Source organism: Myotis myotis, unplaced genomic scaffold, assembly GCF_014108235.1.
Source record: "Myotis myotis isolate mMyoMyo1 unplaced genomic scaffold, mMyoMyo1.p scaffold_m19_p_3, whole genome shotgun sequence".
Lineage (NCBI taxonomy): Eukaryota > Metazoa > Chordata > Mammalia > Chiroptera > Vespertilionidae > Myotis > Myotis myotis.
In genome coordinates this window covers 125,963,861-125,984,514 of record NW_023416335.1, presented here as the reverse complement: position 1 = coordinate 125,984,514, position 20,654 = coordinate 125,963,861, and the positions used below count along the sequence as shown (strand labels likewise).

The following is a 20,654-nucleotide window of genomic DNA, read 5'->3' as shown; positions in this document are numbered from 1 at the left end:
TCCTAAAGTTGTTCAAAATAATTCAAAAATAATGAGGTCTCAATCACTATATATGTATTAATTAACTAAGAAGGGAGTAAATATTATCTATGTTTTAGTAATAATATAATAAAATATTAAATCACCAATTATTCAGCAGGAATAAATCCCTTTATTTTAAAATTTACTTCAAAACACAAGCTTTTTTTATGAAAACTTGAAAGAACCTCTTCTCATTACATATAAAGATATTTTAATCTACATGAATAAAAATATAAATTTTAAAAAATCTTCATATTAAACTTAGAGTAATTCTTTTTTCTTCTTCTTTTTATTGTTTTTACTTTTGAGAGAAAGAAACACCAGTGTGAGAGAGAAACATCTTTCAGTTGCCTCCTGCATGTGCTCTGACCGGGGATTGAATCCATAACCTGGGCATTTGTCTTGACCAGAAGGTCTTTGGTACATGGGATGACACTCAACTAACTGAGCCACAACAGTCAGGGCTAAACTTAGAGTAATTCTTAAATAAAATATTACTCAAAAGTATTTTCCCATGTGTATTTTTCCCCAAATGCAAGTAAGTATATAGATATTTCTTCTCTTTGTTCAAATTCTACTGGTATAACAACTATAACACCATAATTCTCAGCTGGAAAAGGTCAAGGAGGATTGCACTTTAAATAGACATATTCTGAAACTGCCATTACTGTGACTCAATTTTAGTCACTCCATTGCTTTTGTTTTGAAATTTAAAATAACATTAAGGGAACTTGTCATTAAAACAGAGTAAAATTTTTTTTAATTTGAGAAATACTAGTAGACAGGCAGATTTAATGAAAAGTAATTCTTCTTGAAGCACAGAAGTAAATGACTAGATTCACTCAGGTTCAAGTATTTCTACTTTAGCATTATCTAAATGGGATTTTCCTCAAGAGATGTCTTTGATTCAGCCTCTCCTTTATTACACATTAGGAGCTTTTAACTGTCTTCAATAAGTTCATGAAGTCCCTGAAACTGCTGGAAAAACTGTGAGATTATGTGTCATTGGACTACAAAGATCACTTTTGGGAATTCTGGCCCTAAAATTCTTAAACTTTAAACTCTGAAGTGTTAAGGCTCAGAGAAAGCCTCATATGCCTATACATGTTGTAGACTTTCCCCATTCCCCATTGATAAGACACAGGAAGGAGTAAAAAATGGCATGGATTATCAATATTTAAAATCCATAGCTCAATATATTACTAAATATGAATAGAATAGCTTTCAGATCACCAGCTTAAAAACTCTAAGACAGAGATACAAATTGAAAGGTCACTATAACTTTACTTTTAAACTGAAAATATAAAAAACTGAGGTCCACATCACAAAAGAGAGCTTAAGAACTACAAATAATAGTATTCATAACAATATCTCTTATAATACAGTAAAAGGGATAAAGGCTGGTATTTTTACACAAATATATTTGTTATATATCCTAGAGCTAATCACATGCTGACATAATTATATACAGGATTTACAGGCCAAGGTCATGTCATGTTAGAGAAATGATAGAAGGAACTAGAATGTTTATCCTGGAAGAGAAAAAACTCAGAGTAAATATGTACAGCCTTCGAATATCTCATGAGGAAAAGAGGATTAATTCCTGAGGAGAACTGGATCCAGTGCATGTAAATTACATGGAAATGAATGTCAACTCAATGGAATGGCTGACTTATGAAGAAATATGAACCTCTACACCATCTAGCAAGAGTTGTATATTACTTCTCAGAAATGCTTCCTTTACCCCTACCTAATTGAAATAAACTCAATTACCACTTACTGACTAGCCAGGAGCAAATTTAACTTTAAATATCATCTCTACACAATATATATCATTTATTAAATTGCACATTACACTTTTATGCAAACATTCTTCTCCAAATGCCTAGCTACATAAAGCAGAGACAAAATAGTGACTCTCAGACCATATTGACTATATAACAATATTACTCAGAGAAAATTAAAGAAATGAAATACTGTTTTGATAGGTCACTCAGAAAAATATCAAATCCTGGCTTCTTTCAACAGTATAAATAAGTTAATGTCAATCACATTTAAGTACACTGAACTTCATTACCTCTGAGTTAGCATAATCTGCTTGTAATTTTTTGCACTCATCTTTGAGTTTTTCAGATTCTCTCTCACGTTCCAAGGTCATGTTATCCATTAGTGTCTGAACTTGGACCAGTTCTTTCTTTAGCACAGCAACATCTTCTATACCAGGTCTCTGAAGCTGTGAAGCAACAACACATGTTAATTAAAAATTACAGTGATGCCAAAACCGGTTTGGCTCAGTGGATAGAGCGTCGGCCTGCGGACTGAAGGGTCCCGGTCAAGGGCATGTACCTTGGTTGCGGGCACATCCCCAGTGGGAGGTGTGCAGGAGGCAGCTGATCGGTGTTTCTCTCTCATCAATGTTTCTATCTCTCTCCCTTCCTCCTGTAAAAAATCAATAAAATATATTTTTTTAAAAATTACAGTGAAAAACTAAAATTATAAACATTTTCAATGGTTCTACTACAAAGAAATCAAAATGAAAACAATCTTTAATATCAATTACTGAACTCCAAACATCAAACACTGATTTCTTCCCCAGAGCAAGCCTCTTCTCTTCTTTAATAGCATTACCATTCAAGGTGAAAAATACCAAATTCACAATTATCTGCATTTCTTTATTTGCTTTCTTTGCCTTTACAAACTACGCTCATTGATAACAATCACTTGATAAATGTTTACATTCCTTCATTTTCTACCCTATAAAAATGAAGGAGCAGATGTAAGCATAATTAGGATTTGTTATAGACTGAATATAGTTGAGTCATTCATTCACATAGTTACTGAGTGCTAACTAAAGAACAGAAAGGAGTCAAGAACAGATCCAAGGTTGTTAAGCCTAAGGAAGAGTGGTGAAGATGTACAATACCAAAGACAGAAATATAGTTAGGAGGAATATGAGGACTTGATGTTATACTTACTGAATTTTTTTTATTTATCTTTACTGTTGAGAGTATTATAGATGTTCTCCATTTTCCCCACTGGCCTCCCCCACCCCATTCCTGCCCCACTCCAGGCCTTCACCACACTACTATCTGTGTCCATGAGCTATATATACTTATTGAATTTGAAATGAAAGCTAGAAATGCAACTAGAAATATCCTAAAAGTAGGTGGATTTATAAAACTAAAGAGCAAGGGAAGGTCAGGATCAGAGATATGCAGATATGGAAAATACAAAAAAGATATTATGATAGAAACAACAAAAATGTTAAAGGTAATAAATTATGTATCATAAAATTCCATTTTGATTTAAAAAATCCTATCTAGAATATAGGAAAAAGGTAGAAGAACTATTAGGAATTTTTTTATTTCCTCCATTTTACCGTACTCAAGCTACTTTTAAATATTTTTCATCAGAACAGGTATTTCATTTTGAATTTAGAAGATTATAAAGGTACACTCTAATAAATTGTTTGTAAATTACCAGTTCAGTCTTTAGATCTTGAATTATAGTTCCCTCTTTGTTTAATTCTTCTGTCAGATGTGACGCTTTTTGTTCAGCAGCTTCTCGAAGACTCCTTTCTTCATCATATTTTGACTTTATATCTAATTAAAGACAGTTAAATATGTATATTAGTTTCATGACATTAATTCTAAGGAAGAACAGTTTTATAAATTCCTGTAATATCTATGTATTACTTAATTTAAATCCACTGTCCTTAGATAATCATAAATATGTAATAAAAGTATACTGCTGATTATATTAAATAACAAACCTAAAATAATAAAAAGTTTTTGCATATATAAGTATTCTACTAAATAGAATTTTAGTGTATATTTAATCACATATAATAGTTAACCTTGAAGCATGTAGTTAAAAAAATAATAATATATGTGAGAACCAAGATGGCGGCATAGGTTAACGCTGGAGTTTGCTGCCTTGAACAACTACTTAAAAAGTGAAACTAAAAGACGGAACGGACATCACCCAGAACCACAGGAACGCTGGCTGAGTGGAAGTCCTACAACTAGGAGGAAAGAGAAACGCATACGGACACTCAGAGGAGGCGCAGTGCTGAAGTCAAATTCTGAGGTGCGGAGTGCCCGGAGCGGGCTGGCGGCGGAGGGCGCGGTTGGCGTTTTCAATCGGGAGGGAGTCGCAGACTCTGAGCTCCAGATACAGGCGAGTCTTTAGGGACCCAGACTCAAACGGGAGAAGCGGGACTGTCTGGCTTCGGTCAGAGCGAGTGCAGCTTTCTCTCCGAGCTTTGCAGCGGGTGCTGGGACTCAGAGAGGCAGAGCCCCTGGGCACAGGACTGAGAGCTGCCATAACTGCTCTCTCCAGCCCACCCTGTTGATCCTGTTCGACCCACCCCACCCAAGCCCTGCACAGAGGCATTTGCCGGATAGCCTCAGGCAAAGGCTAGATTAGCACCTCCCTAGAGGACAGAAGTTCTCTCGCTGCTGACACAGCTGATTCTCATAGCCACTTGGCCTGGAGGTCAAACCCTCCCTGGTATTAGCTACAACAATCAAGGTTTAACTATAAGACTGCGCACAAAGACTACTAGGGGGTGCACCAAGGAAGCATAACAAAATGCGGAGACAAAGAAACAGGACAAAATTGTCAATGGAAGATATAGAGTTCAGAACCACACTTTTAAGGTCTCTCAAGAACTGTTTAGAAGCCGCCGATAAACTTAATGAGATCTACAAGAAAACTAATAAGACCCTCGATGTTATATTGGGGAACCAACTAGAAATTAAGCATACACGGACTGAAATAACGAATATTATACAGACTCCCGACAGCAGAACAGAGGAGCGCAAGAATCAAGTCAATGATTTGAAATGCGAGGAAGCAAAAAACACCCAACCGGAAAAGCAAAATGAAAAAAGAATCCAAAAATGCGAGGATACTGTAAGGAGCCTCTGGGACAGCTTCAAGCGTACCAACATCAGAATTATAGGGGTGCCAGAAGATGAGAGAGAGCAAGATATTGAAAACCTATTTGAAGAAATAATGACAGAAAACTTCCCCCACCTGGTGAAAGAAATGGACTTACCGGTCCAAGAAGCGCGGAGAACCCCAAACAAAAGGAATCCACAGAGGACCACACCAAGACACATCATAATTAAAATGCCAAGAGCAAAAGATAAAGAGAGAATCTTAAAAACAGCAAGAGGAAGAAACTCAGTTACCTACAAGGGAATACCCATACGACTGTCAGCTGATTTTTCAACAGAAGCTTTGCAGGCCAGAAGGGAGTGGCAAGAAATATTCAAAGTGATGAATACCAAGAACCTACAACCAAGATTACTTTATCCAGCAAAGCTATCATTCAGAATTGAAGGTCAGATAAAGAGCTTCACAGATAAGGAAAAGCTAAAGGAGTTCATCACCACCAAACCAGGATTATATGAAATGCTGAAAGGTATCCTTTAAGAAGAGGAAGAGGAAGAAAAAGGTAAAGATACAAATTATGAACAACAAATATGCATCTATCAACAAGTGAATCTAAGAACCAAGTGAATAAATAATCCGATGAACAGAATGAAATGGTGATTATAATAGAATCAGGGACATAGAAAGGGAATGGACTGACTATTCTTGGGGGGGAAAGGGGTGTGGGAGATGCGGGAAGAGACTGGACAAAAATCGTGCACCTATGGATGAGGACAGTGGGTGGGGATTGAGGGCGGAGGGTGGGCGGGAATTGGGAGGAGGGGAGTTATGGCGGGAAAAAAGAGGAACAAATGTAATAATCTGAACAATAAAGATTTAATTAAAAAAATAAAAAAAAATAATAATAATAATATATGTAACTGATAGTATAACCAAAGGTTAAATTTATACTATGTTATTTAACATCTTCAAAATGTTATTTGTTAACCTTTAAGATACCCCAAAAGAAAATTCATGTTCTCTAAAATTCAAGAAGAATTTTATAGAGAAAATAAGTCCTCTGAAGGAAGTAGGTGGGACGACAAACAAAATAATTTATATAGTAATTATGTTATTAAATTCCAATAATCACCACCATAGTCATAATAAATACTTTATCACTAAAATACAATGTTTATTTCTAGGATGTATTATGACAAAAGGAAATGAAACTGATGTGTTAGCTAAAATATTCTTAATCAACTTACCTGCAATTTCAGTGGCAAGTTGTGCTGCTTTCTGTTCAAATAAGTCTTTCATTTGTTTAATATTAAAATTTTCTGTTTGAGCTTCTTCTAATTGTTGTTCCAAAGAGTGAAGTTCTACAGAAAAGTATAGTATTTACTCACATATAATGTTAATTACAGTTGCTAAATTTTAATTACTTATATCATAATCATTGCAATAAAGACAATTAACATGTCTATTACCAATTACCAGTATCTTCATATTTTAAGAATTAAGCATATCTGTCTCATTTAAGACACAAGTCATAGTTTATAAATATGTAAAATAAATGAAAGAACTGTTTAGCATCACACCCAAATAATCTACAAATACTTGCTTAAAAATTATTTTGATTTCATATATCATAGTTATTTTTCTATATCTGTCAACTGACTAAAAAGGAATATATTCTGCTTCTCTGATAAAATCTGTAATAATGTGAAATGAAATGAGAAATGATATAAGGAAAAAAATCAAGATCTTCAGTAAAATAATCAATTAAAAATATGCAGGCAATTGCTAATATTTCATTCTCATAAAGAAAAGAGATTTCAAAGGGAAATTAAATACAGAAGAAAACCTCAAAAATAATTTTGATTATTCACTGAGCACTCCTCCAGTTATAGTTACAAAGATGCTAGTTTCATCATTTTCTTTTAAGAGAAAGAGTACATCACTCTTTGATTAATAAATTTAACTTTTTATTAAATAACCATATTGATTGATGTAATATTCCAGAAGTTTGTAACCTCAGAATATAATGAACTAAGAAAATACTAAGATTTTTTTTTACTAAATTGTTTAATTATAAAGTTCACAGGTCTATTACTATTATCTTCACTATTTTAGAGCAATTAAAATATAACCACAAAACAAAATTCATATAGCAGACATAAGAAAAAAATAAAAAAGAATGAGAAAAAAGAGAAACGAAATATCTGCTTTAAGTAAAGTTACCTGCTGATGACTCAGCCACCAATCCATCTGGTTTAGACACCTCAATGAAAACAAAAGACATAAACCAATTAATTTAAAAAGAAAATAATGCTGTTACAATTGCCAATGCTTAAAAAACAAATCTCTGAAAGCCACATTCAGTCAGGAAAGTAAGAACATATTGATGAAAATTAAATTTTGACCTGCTCACATTCTTCCAGATCTCTAAGGTAATAATACTAGGCACACTGGCATAATAATTAACTGTCACTCACTGGTTCTAAGAATGTTTTTATGTTGACCTGTAAAAAATTACCGTAGTATGTGTCTTGTAATAGATTGCATCTTAAATTCCATAAATTCAATAATAAATATAAATTATTCCAATTAATAAATAAATATAATACAATTGTAAATCAAGTAATTCAGCAGGCAAGATTCAATACTATAATATTTGAAAATTTACATTAGATAAATATGCCATGGAACTATCATTACTAAAAAATTTGGCATTAAAAGCATAAATTTTTAATTCAGGATCATAAATCATTTTTAAAAGCAGAAATAAAGAACATATTCCATAAGGTTTAATTTAGCACATGCATTAGGAACAAAATAATATACTGCCTTGTCATTATTGTCATAGTCTAAAGAATTATACACATATGATAGAGTTTGTTTAATAAAGCATCTCATAGCATATCTGATTCTTTTTCCATCCATTGATTTGGACATTATGATTGCTAAGAATCATCAATATTTCAAATACATTTCCCCACAAAGGTAAATCCCCTAACAGGTCAATTTACACCTTGCACTGTAGAGAATTTATTTATTAAATGTAAAATAGTCATCTCAAATGTAGTTAACAACTTCCTCTCTAAGATAATTCAGCCCATGTTTGATTAGTTCTTAACAGCTTCCATGTAAAAGATGAGTAATCTATAAATATTTTAGATTATAAAAATGCCTCTTTAATACAATCTCAGTTATAGAGGCTGAATAGTAAAAAGACTGATATTGTGTTGTCCACTTATTTGTTTTTGTCTTTTCTAGTCCAAATGACAATTTTTGGTGAAAAAAACTAAAAGGCAAAAAGACTGAGAGTCACAATATGCTAAGATAATGTTCAAAGGGATCACCAATCCTATATAATAAAAGGCTAATATGCAAAACAACCAAATGGTAGAACAACCGAACAACTGGTCGTTATGACGTGTGCTGACCACCAGGGGGCGCATGCAGAACATGGTGGGCGTGGGCAGCAGGTGGCAGAGTGCGGAACAAGGTGGGCCTCAGGCCTCAGCGGGATGGTGGAGGTGAGTGAGGGCGCCAGACCAAGGCGGGACGTCGGTCACTGTCATCGGGTGAGCCTCTGGTGGTTACTGAAAATTCTTTGCTCTCAGCACTCGCACTTGCTGCTGGCGCTGGCCCCACTTGCACCCACTGCTGGCCCTGGAACCGCCGCTCACACCCGCTGCTGAGGCCCAGTGCCAGCCCCGATCGCTCGGCGCGGTCAGCCGGTGAGAATATTCATTTTATTCTTACAAATGAAAACTATAGCCCTCATTGCTTTGGCTCAGTGGGTAGAGTGTCAGCCTGCGGACCGAAGGGTCCTGGGTTCAATTCTGGTCAAGGGCACGTACCTTGGTTGCAGGTTCCTCCCCAGCCCAGGCCTTGGCTTGGTTAGGGGGCATACAGGAGGCAACCAATCGATGTACCAGTATCTCTCTCACATTGATATTTCTCTCTATCTTCCCCTCTCTTTTCCACTCTCTCTAAAAATCAATGGAAAAATATCCTTGGGTGAGGATTAAAAAAAACAAAAACAAAAATAAATGAAAACTATATATGGATTTGACAAAATTCATTATTCCACAATTCTTTATGCAATTTATGTAATTTTACTTTAAAAGTCAATATAATTTTAGTGTAAAATCATAATTGGTTAAGATATTTACTTAGAAAATATACTAAACTATGAAGAATCTAGGTAACAAAAAATCCCACTCAGAGATAACTACTTTTGATAACACAGTGATTTTCTTGTTTTTTCTATATATTATTTTTATGTAAAGTCATATAATATTTACGTGTGTTTATGTATATGCACACATATATATAAATATTTTATTCTGTTTTTTAAAACCTAACAGTAATACAAGTTTTCCGATGTTTTCAAACAACTTTCACTATAACAGTTAATAACAGTTCTTTCCCTACCAAAAGACATTTTAGGCATTTCCAACTTGTCACAATCACAAATACTTTGAAGAGTTTCACTACTGTTTGAACCTACATTTTTTAACCATTTTGGTACATTGTTAGAATATAATAATGTAGCCTAATATTTAAAAAAAATCCACAGGTAACTGATTTTTAATGGCACAACTTTAAGAAGTTACCTCTTAGATTCCCATATACTTGTTTGCATTCATTAGAATTACAAAAGGTATACACTGTAGGCTATTAAACACAGGAAACAAATTAGTAAATTGTTTATATCAAACCACTTGCTTATAAAAAAAGTGCTATGCTTAATTTTCAACAATAACAATAATCAACTAATAAACACACTTCAAGCATTTAAAAACAATTACTTGCTGCTGCAGCCCTTGAAATTTTTCTAATTCTTTCTTTAATTCTTCTGAGTACCATTTTTCTTCCTAAAAGGGAAAAAAAAGATTTTTAATTAGCAAATTTTAAAAGATTTACTATCTGAAACACTGAAAATAAACTAATATAATAATTTATATTCTTACCTTAAGTGAAGCCTGTAGGTCTTGGACCTCTTGTCTAAGTAGTGTTACATCATCTCTAAACATATTAGGGAGGGAAGGAGAATTAATTAATAATGTTCTTCCATGAACAAACTACTCTCTTAACAAATCATGGCTAGTGTCTGTATATTAATATTCTAGTTCTCTCAATTTAAAAAAATAAAAACTCATAAATTTTATGTACAGTGGCATATATATAAAACCCTAAGGAAAATAATTTTATTCCTAAAGTTCATTGTTTGTACATGGAAAAACACTTTATCATGGAAAGAATGATATAACTGAAATCCAAGTGGCTAAGCCAGAAACAAGATATCTCCCATTAATTTACCAACAATAAGAATCAATGTTTTCCTATTGCAGTTAGTATAAAATCTAAACTCATTAACAAGGACTATAAAATCTGCACCATCTAGTCCTTGCTTTATCGCTCTCCCCCTCATTCACTTAGCTCTAGCAACATTGACTGATACGCTCTTTCCTCTGGAACTTTCTCACATTGTTATCCTCACCTAAGAGTCAGTATGACAAAGAATGGTAAGCCAAAGACCATTCTTGTCCCTAATGCAGGAGAGATTCCATGATAAAATACTTTTGGTATCACCCTTCTGGATGTTTGGACGTATCATCCATTGTTGGATTGTAAATAGCAAAAAAAGGAACTCTCCTTGTTCCTTGCCACTATTAATGGTTGCCATGGTAGAAGACACAAGAATTGAAATGAGTTCATTAGGAATCCTCAAATGAATTGATTTTGGTATAAAGGGAATAGGAGAACAGGATCATTTCTAATGAGAAGATCAAGTCCACACAGCACAAGACTGTTAGCAAGGTAAAAGATGATGAAACATATTCGTGGGAGAATTCTGATCTAGAATGAGGGCAGAGATAGAGAATAAAGAGTCAGCTTGATCTGTGAAATAGGGTTAATAGTGGGGGGGGGCGGTGGGGAGGAAATTGCCAACTAAGAGAAATGTAAAAGATGGAGAAATAAGTCCTCTACCTTTCATAGACATTCATATGTAAGGAATTCATTCATTACTCAACAGATATTTGTTGCCTTTTCCAAACTCTCAAGTTGTTCAGTCTAATGGGGAAAATGAACATGTAAAGAAGAGTAATAGACTACCACTAGTTCTATGATAGAAATAAAAACTATTTAGTAATCTATTTAGTAATCTTCCAACTCTATGTATAAACTAGAAGGATGAAGAAAGGAAATAATAAAACCATACTTAAATGTCAAATCTAAGTATGGGAAGGCCGAGATGGGTGAATGGATGGGAAGAGATTAACCAAAGAACTTGTATGTGTATATGCATAACCCATGGACACAGACAATAGCGTGGTGAAGGCTTGGGAAGGGGCAGGAGTGGGCTAGAAGTGGTCAATGGGATAAAAGGGGGGACATCTATAATACTTTCAACAATAAAGATTAAAAAAAATTAATGAAGCCCGGTTTGTATGGCTCAGTGGTTGAGCATGGATCCATGGACCAGGAGGTTGCCGTTTCTATTCCCAGTCAGGGCACATGCCCACATTGTGGGCTCGATCCCCTGTAGGGGATGTGCAGGAGGCAGCTGATCAATGATTCTCTCTCATCATTGATGTTTCTATCTCTCTCTCCCTCTCCCTTTCTCTCTGAAATCAATAAAAATATTTTTAAAAATTAATGAAATTCTAAGGAAAATAATTCCAATTGTACCTCTAACTTGGTTGGTTCACTTCAATTAATCTTTTTTAAAAAGCCACTTTAATAATTTTGTGAAAGTAATTTGCCTACAATAGAAAATGTTCTGAAATGCATAACATAATAACTTAAGATATTTACAAAAGACAATTGGCAACATCTATTAAAATTTTAATGGGAAACATTGTCCAAAAATTCCACTTCTAGAAATTTCCCTTACAGGTGTGATTTTCAACCAGTATGCTACAAGAATTTTTACATTTAATAACTGAGCTTTTTTCCCCCTAGATTGTCAAAAAAAAATGACAATAGCCAACACAATAATAGTCATCTTTTGTGAATTAATCAAAATTATACCTATTTTTGTCAGATTGGCAAAAAAATATATTTGTGTGTGTGCCTCAGAATTTTAGTAATTACTTCATGCATGCCATGAGATAAAAAAGGTTGGAAATTGCTGCTTTACAAATATACTCAAACATATACAAACGATACATTCACAAGGACATATATCACATTGTTTGTAATTGCAAAACACTGGAAATACCCTAACTGCTCATCAATAGGAGAATGATAAAATTCCTAGCTATCATTAAGAAGAATGAAACAGCTTTACCTGCACTGATATAAAACAATTCATAACATACACAGAGAAATAAAAAGTGCAGGACATTGTCAAACTGCTCTTTTATGTAATTACAGATATTTACATATTTTATATGTACACAGATGTAAGCATATGCATATATATGTATAGACTATTCTGAAGGTATATGCAAAAACTAATGAACAGTAAGAGGCTAGAGGAAGATGTGACAAGGATTCCATTTTTACCAAATCACTTTTTGAATCATTTGAATTTTGCACTCGGTATATGCTATCTGTACATACATTTTAAAAATCTGCTCCCCAAAAAAGTACTAATGCATCAGGTTTCAAATATGTGACTAGTGTTAATAGAATTCACATGTAAACTGATTGAGAGCTTTGAAGTAAAAGTTTTCATGACCCACCCAAATCATGTGGGCTTTTGATCTAAAAGACAAATGTCCATAGTCACATGTAATCCACTGTGTTAGTGAGGGGCAGGATGTAGATATTAGAAACTGGAAAGATGTATAAAAATGAGAAGAGCAGATATAGTAAGAGATAAACCTGGGAAAGTATGTACTAACTATTCCAGAAGCAATGAGAAACTAGTGAAAGTTACTACTTAGATAAACAGCAATCAAATTAGCATTTTAAGATTATTACCCTGGAAGTAATATAGAGTTCACTGGAGCGGTACAAGAGTAAAGGCAGAAAGTTAACTATAAATACTGAAAAACATATTTTTGAGTGAGAGATGATGAAGCCTAAAACTGTAGCACTGAAGATGGAAAAGGTTATGAAAGCTGTTAAGGAAACATTGTTTTTTCAATTTTTCAATTACAGTTGACATACAATGTTATATTAGTTTCAGATTTATAATATAGTGATTAGACATTTTTATATCTTATAAAGTGATCACCCCAATAAGTCTAATACCCCTAATGGAAACAGAATTAAATAGACTTTATGACAGATCAGATAGGGAAGCCGAGGCAGGTGTGTAAAAATAAGCAAATCCAATTTTCTGGTTTTAGAAACTAAGTGGGTGGAAAGATAATGTTGCCATTTACCAGAAAAAGTAAATAATGAGTACGTATAAAAGGAAATATAATGAACCCTGTTTAAAAAATGTCAATAGTGAGATGTTACAGTGGTTCTCAACCTTCTGGCCCTTTAAAAACAGTTCCTCATGTTGTGACCCAACCATAAAATTATTTTCATTGCTACTTCATAACTGTAATGTTGCTACTGTTATGAATCATAATGTAAATATCTGATATGCAGGATGGTCTTAGGCGACCCCTGTGAAAGGGTCGTTCGACCGCCAAAGGGGTCGTGACCCACAGGTTGAGAACCGCTGATTTAAGAGAAGATACTTAGTAGGCATTTTGAGAAATAATTCTAGGTTGGAGATGTGCCGTATTTTTCTGTGTATGAGACGCTACTTTTTTCTAAAACCGTTAATACTGAAAATCAAGGGCGTCTTATACACAGACGTCAGCCGAGGAGGGAGTCCCGCAGATGCGTAGCTGCCCACACCTTGTCAAACGGCTTCCTCCAATCACAAGCCTTATTGTTACTGACGTCAGCTGGTGCTATAATTGGAGGTGGAGGTGGAGGATGCACAGATGCAACAGGGATCAGAGCATTCTGAGTCCATAAAAATGTCAAAAAATAACAAGATACTAAATACCGGTAAGTGATTGTCTTACTCTGCAAAATTCTAACTGAATGTAATCAGCTATACAAAAGAGCATGGAAATAGCGCTGCAGAGAGACAATTTGGACCTCCTCCCACTGAGTGTATAATCAGACAGTGGAGAAAACAGGAAGAACAATTCCTTAAGATACCAAAAAAGAAGGCCTTAAGAGAATAACCAACAAAATAAACAAAATTGGAGCAGAGACTTAAAACTTGGATTATGGAGCAGCGCCAGAGTGGCTTATGTGTGTCAATCAAGCTTATTCAAAGTCAGGCAAAAATACTTGCAAGCACAATGAAGATTGTTGATTTTACAGGAAAGGCAAAATTGTGCTTCAATTTCATGAGGAGAGAAGGGTTGGCCATGAGAATGCAAACAAAGTTAGCTGACAAAATGCCACCAGTTTATGAGGATGATCTCACATATATAGATAGTGACTCAGAAGACAGCAGTGATACAATAGAAGTTGAAGAAATTGATATTCTGGAACTAATAGCAATGAAGAAGAGAGCAGTGATGCAACAGAGGCTGAATAAAGTGATATGCTGAATAAAGTGATATGCTGAATAAAGTGATATGCTGCATAATGTTTACATACTGGTATGTAAACATTTCCTGTGGTAATTACTAAATAAAAATGTTTTCTGTTTTATGTTTAAAATATTGATTTCTTAATTTTGGGTTGGAAAAGTGAGGGGGCATCTTATACATAAGGGCATCTTATCCACGGAAAAATTCGGTAGTTTAGGAGGAAGTCACAATGTGGATATAGAGCGAGAAGAGCTCACAAAACAGAGCAAGAAAAATAATCACATCGGGATGTCAGCAAAGCCAAATTTTGCAGAGATTATGGTAGATAGTTACAAAGATGGCTGCCATCAAATTCTTCCCTTCATATTTGCAGAAGCTGTTTCTCCATTCACAGAGTTTACTTCTTAGCCTCTTAAATCTGAGCTGGCCTTCAGATTCCAGAGTAATCCTGTGGCTACATTGACCAATAGAATGTGGGATAAGTGAGGCCCTGACACTTCTGAATCCAGGCCTGAAGAAAATTGGCAGCTTCTGGTTATTGCCTCTTGGAATGCTCTTTCTCAGAACACAACTGCTGGTCTATAAATCCAAGCAGCCACATGAAGAAGCCCATAAGAAGAACTAAAGCCCCTGACATGTATCCCCAGATCAGCTTTCAACCAGCAGCCCACACCAACTTCCAGCAATGAATTTATGGCCATTTTGGACCTTTTGGGCTTCCCAGCACCCCAATCTATATCACTTAAAGCAGAAGAACCATCCAGTCAACCCACAGAATCATAGTAATAAACTTTATAATTTTAAATCACTAAATTTTGGGTGAATTTTACAAGGTTATAGAGAACCAAAACAGAAGTCAACATTCTGGAGTGGTTCAGAACAGACCTCCCCAGGAAGTGCTACTTTTGCATGGGAATTACTTTGAGCTGAAGGCAATGGAGGTCCTACGGACTCAAGAGAAACTTTAGCTTTCCTTTAAAAAATTTAAATTGAGGCCTTGCCCACAATAAGAGTAAGAGTTATCACCAAAAATAACATTTTAGAACCTAGGGCAGGGCAACTTCTAATTATTCAACATCTGCTCTTTTCATCCTGGGAATGACCTTCCTCCCCTCTGAAACCGTAAGGCACCTTATCTCATTTGTAGCTCAGAATGTCATATATACCTCATTTTACTTTCTATCTATGAATCTCTTACATATGTGGGATATCTAACTCTCTTGTGTATATAGGTAATTAAATTTGGTTATTTTCTCTTGTTAATCTGTCTCAAGTCAATTTAATAATTATCAGACCAGGCAAAAGAACCTAGGAAGGTAAAGAAAAATGTATTCTGCTTGCACAATAAGAATTGAAAATAATCCAGGATACTCTTGGTCTTTGAAGGAGCAGTTTCAGAAGAATGGTAGGGCAAAATCCAGGGCTTGATGAGTTAAAAGTTGAATGAAAGTTAAGAAGCAAAAATGAGGATAAACTGTGGATACTTTTATGTTGAAAGTTCATATACTGAGCACTAAGTCATAGCTGAAAAAGCAACTCTGTTAAATTGGTATCAAATATAAAAATATTTATAATGTGGCCCTAGCTGGGTGGCTCAGTTGGTTAGAGCTTCTTCCCATACATCAAAAGGTTGTGAGTTTGATTCCCAGTCAGGGCACATACCTAGGTTGTATATTCAATCACTGGTCGAGGTGGGAGGCAACAGATCAATGTTTCTCTGTCACATCAATGCTTTGCTCTCTCTCTCTCCTCCCTCCCTTCCTCTCTCTCTAAAAATCAATAAAAGGATTTAAAAATTTATAATATGCTTTAAGTACATATTTTATATCTATTTCTTAACAAATGACCAAAGAAATGTACCCAAAATTATTAGCTCACACATAAAAATACATTACCAGCAGGTAAAGGGAAGATTCATACTTCCCAAAAGCAGTGGTTTTCCCAGACATTTTAATAAGTTAAAACAGTCATATTTTATAGTTCTACATTATCAACCACAGTTATGTGATCATAATGTTTTTCCTTTATGTGGTACCTTTGTGTTATAGCAGATTAAGCAAGAGGCATCTTTTTTTTTTTTTTTTAAGAAAAGGATGAAGAAAAATTACTTTACAAGTAGAATGAAATCAAGCTATCTTCTTTATGGGGGTATAAGACAAGAGTTCTTACCAATAGCAAAAGAAAAGCAGTTATATTGTTGAATACTGTCTTAAGTAATTCTATTTTAGTTTAATTCTTAAAATGGTCAGGCAAAATTGCCAAGAAACAGAATGTATATGTATGTGTGTGCTTACTGCTGTATTGATAATTATAAAAAAAAATTTTTTAAATAATTCTTGACTAAATTTATTATTTTAACAACTTGCTATAAAATCTTCTAAACAAAGCATATCATTCTTTATTAAATAGAATATGCTAAATATAATTTAACCTTCTTTTGGTAACATAACCTTCAATAAAAACGTAACTTCTGTACCATGCTGTAGATGCTGGTATAGATTATTGCTAGTCAAGGACAGAATAGATTATAACAGTAAAGGAGGGAGGCCATGATAACAGAGGACAGATTTAAATTAAATAATATAAAAATACTATTTTCACAAACTAATTGTTTAAGATTAAACAATGATATTGCATTTCAAAACTATGATACTATACCTACCTCTTCAGAGCAAGATTAGCCTCTCCCCCATGACCGGAATCATTACCAGCATCATGAACTGCCTGATAGTGTTTGAAAAGTTCATCAGCAGATCCAAGAGATTTCATACACTGGGGACATATGAAACCCTATAGGAAAAGTAAGAAAAAGATTTCAAAATAGTATTTAATATTGCAAAATAAATGTGTGTGTGTGTGTGTGTGTGTGTGTGTGTGTGTATATATATATATATATATATATATATATATATATATATATATTACAAAATATAGTCCAGTGTCTTATTCACATAATGGTGCCATTAAATAAATTATAATTTATGATATTAATCCCAAATTCTGGTTTTATACAAAGGTATATCACTAACTATTCTGGTTGAAGTTTGCAAAATATAAAGAAAGCCCTTACAACCATCTTTTAGGTTGAATAAATTAATGGCTAGAGTATACAATTCTATCTGAAAAAATTAATTCTAATCTAGAAGACTAGTTGAGGAAGTTATATTATTATATTCTCCCTCTCTCTAGATATCCCCATTAGTAAAATCTCTGCTCCAATGTACTTCATAGGAATGAAAACAATAAAATTAAGAACATGAAGCATTCTTACCACTGAATGAGGAAAAGGGTAATATACTAGTGGCCCAGTGCACAGAGGAGGGGGCATTCCTCAGCCCGGCCTGCTCCCTCTCCAATCTGGTACCCCTCGAAGGATGTCCTACTGCAGGTTTACAGGGATCGGGCCTAAACCAGCAGTCAGACATCCCTCTCGCAATCCGGGACTGCTGGCTCCTAACTGCTCACCTGCCTGCCTGATTGCCCCTAACCACTCTGCCTGCCAGCCTGCTTGCCCCCAAACAACCCCCCCCCCCCGCCAGCCTGATCACCCCTAACTGCCCCTCTGCTGGCCTGCTCACTCCAAACTGTCCCCCACCGCTGTCCTGATCACCTCCAACTGACCCCCACTGATGGCCTGCTTGCTCCCAACTGCACCACCTGCTAGTCTGCTTACCCCCAATAGCTCCACCCCCCACCAGCCTGGTCACCCACAACTGCCCTCCCCTCTTGGCCTCTAACCGCCTCTACCTCAGCCCTGCCACCATGGCTTTGTCCAGAAGAACATCCGGAAGGTCTCCTGGAAGGTCTCCCAGTCTAATTAGCATATTACCCTTTTATTAGTATAGAGGCCTGGTGTACATGTGGGGGCTAGCTGGTTTACCCTGAAGGGTGTCCCGGATCAGGGTGGCAGTTCCCTTGGGGCATGGGGCAGCCTGGGAAAGGGGCCTGTGGTTGTCTGCAGGCTGGCCACACCCCCATGGGGTGAGGGTCCTTGCGGGGGGGGAGCGTGGCCAGCCTGGGTGAGGGGCTGAGGGCTGTTTTCAGGCTGGACACACCCCCTTCAGGGTGGGGTTCCCTGCTGGGGTTCCTGGCCAGCCTTGGTGAGGGGCTTAGGACTGTGTTTAGGCTGGCCACACCTCATTCAGGAAGGGAGGTCCCGCTGGGGTGCTTGGCCATACCCCCTTCAGGATGGGGGGTCCCGTTGGGGTGCCTGGCCAGCCTTAATGAGGGGCTGATGGCTCTTTACCCTGGCCAAACGCCCCAGCAGGGACCCTCACCCTATGAAGGGGTAGCCAGCCTGGTTGAGGGGCTGATGGCTGTTTGCAGGCTGGCCACACCTCCTTCAGGGTGGGGGTCCCTGCTGGGGTGCCTGGTCAGCCTGGGTGAGGGCCTGAGGGCTGTTTCCAGTCTGGCCAAGCCCCCCAGTGGGGACCCTCACCCCATGAGGGTGTGGCCAGCGTAGGTGAGGGGATGAGGGCTGTTTGCAGGCTGGCCATACCCCTTTCAGGGTGGAGGTCCCCACTGGGGTGCCTGGCCAGCCTGGGTGAGGGGTTGATGGCTGCTTGCAGGCTGGCCAAGCCCCCCAGCAGGGACCCTCACCCCATGGGGGTGTGGCCAGCCTGGGTGAGGGGCTGAGGGCTGTTTGCAGGCTGGCCACACCTCCTTCAGGGTGGGGGTCCCTGCTGGGGTGCCTGGTCAGCCTGGGTGAGGGGCTGAGGGCTGTTTCCAGTCTGGCCAAGCCCCCCAGTGGGGACCCTCACCCCATGAGGGTGTGGCCAGCGTAGGTGAGGGGATGAGGGCTGTTTGCAGGCTGGCCATACCCCTTTCAGGGTGGAGGTCCCCACTGGGGTGCCTGGCCAGCCTGGGTGAGGGGTTGATGGCTGCTTGCAGGCTGGCCAAGCCCCCCAGCAGGGACCCTCACCCCATGGGGGTGTGGCCAGCCTGGGTGAGGGGCTGAGGGCCATTTTCAGGCTGGTCACACCCCCTTCAGGGTGGGGGTCCCCTCTGAGGGCGCAGCCAGCCTGGGTTAGGGGCTGAGGGCTGTTTTCAGGCTGGCCACACCCCCTTCAAGGTGGGGCTCCCCGCTGGGGTACCTGGCCAGCCTGGGTGAGGGGCTGATGGCTGTTTGCAGGCTGGCCACGGTCCCAGGCAACCCAGGCTCCCAGACCCTCCTTGAGCAGAGGCCACAGCAGCTGGAAGCAGGTATCTGGGATTTATTTAGCTTCTATAATTGAAACTCTGTAGCCTTGAGCGGAGCTCAGGGCCGGCCAGGGCAGGTGGGAAGCTTGGCTTCCTCCATCGCCAGGGGCAACCCAAGCCTCCTGTTTGCTCCAGCTCTGTGGCTGCAGCCATCTTGGTTGGGTTTATTTGCATAGTCGGTCCTGATTGGCTGGTGGGCATGGCTTGTGAGTGTAGCAGAGGTACAGTCAATTTGCATGTTTCTCTTTTATTAGATAACTCATAATTACCAGAGTATCTACAATGGTTGAGAAGTAAGTCTCCTTGCTAACCTAAGATTAGTACTGCAAAAGCCTAAAATTAATATACAGTCCCATAGAATAGGAAAAATTTATACATAACCCCCAAATTATTATATGGTTATGGCATATGTAATTCTGCATGACTAGTCTCCCAATGCTCTCTTGACATCTCTAACTCTATATACAGCATGCTTCAAAAATACTAAAGTACCTATATTTCCCTCAACACATCATAGTACTTTACATTTTTGTGCCTTCACATATACTACTTTTTCCTCCAGCACTATCCTCATTAGCTTGTCAAGTTTCTACATTCACTTAATACACAAACACATCCATGTTTCCCTAATGGCTAATGTAGAATTTTGAACAAAATTTGGTTAAAAAATAACAACGGACACAATTAACACCTTATAGATTATCAAACCTTCCAAGGGAAAAACTGAGCTAAGCAATAAGTATTCTGAACATGTAAAAACTAAAAATAAATAAATAAAAATGCTGCTCCTTTGTTGGATATTATGCAAATACCATATCTTCACATCATTTATGTGCATTATGTGACAGAATCAAGGCTCACTGAGTATTGGGGAGACCTATATGTAAACATAGACATACATTACCAGACAATGCTATAACACAAGTATATATGAAGTACTACATAAACACAGGGAAAGAAATATCCAACTCTGCCTGTGGCAGCAGTTCTTGCTTTATAAAAAATAAAGACAGATAGATAGGTAGATGACATTGA

General features: G+C 37.2%; 1 protein-coding gene across 4 annotated transcripts in view; it reads right to left on the bottom strand.

Moving 5' to 3' along the window:
- The window catches only part of EEA1 (early endosome antigen 1), a 168,130-nt gene that overhangs the window by 87,058 nt on the left and 60,418 nt on the right, over positions 1-20,654 (bottom strand). For all 4 annotated transcript variants that reach the window (XM_036297328.1, XM_036297331.1, XM_036297329.1 and 1 more), the window contains 7 exons: positions 17,083-17,210; positions 9,888-9,942; positions 9,726-9,791; positions 7,147-7,186; positions 6,171-6,284; positions 3,502-3,623; positions 2,099-2,254 (listed from right to left, as the gene is read on the bottom strand). In XM_036297328.1, the coding sequence (XP_036153221.1) occupies positions 2,099-2,254; positions 3,502-3,623; positions 6,171-6,284; positions 7,147-7,186; positions 9,726-9,791; positions 9,888-9,942; positions 17,083-17,210 (681 nt within the window). The remainder of the gene's footprint in view (positions 1-2,098; positions 2,255-3,501; positions 3,624-6,170; positions 6,285-7,146; positions 7,187-9,725; positions 9,792-9,887; positions 9,943-17,082; positions 17,211-20,654) is intronic.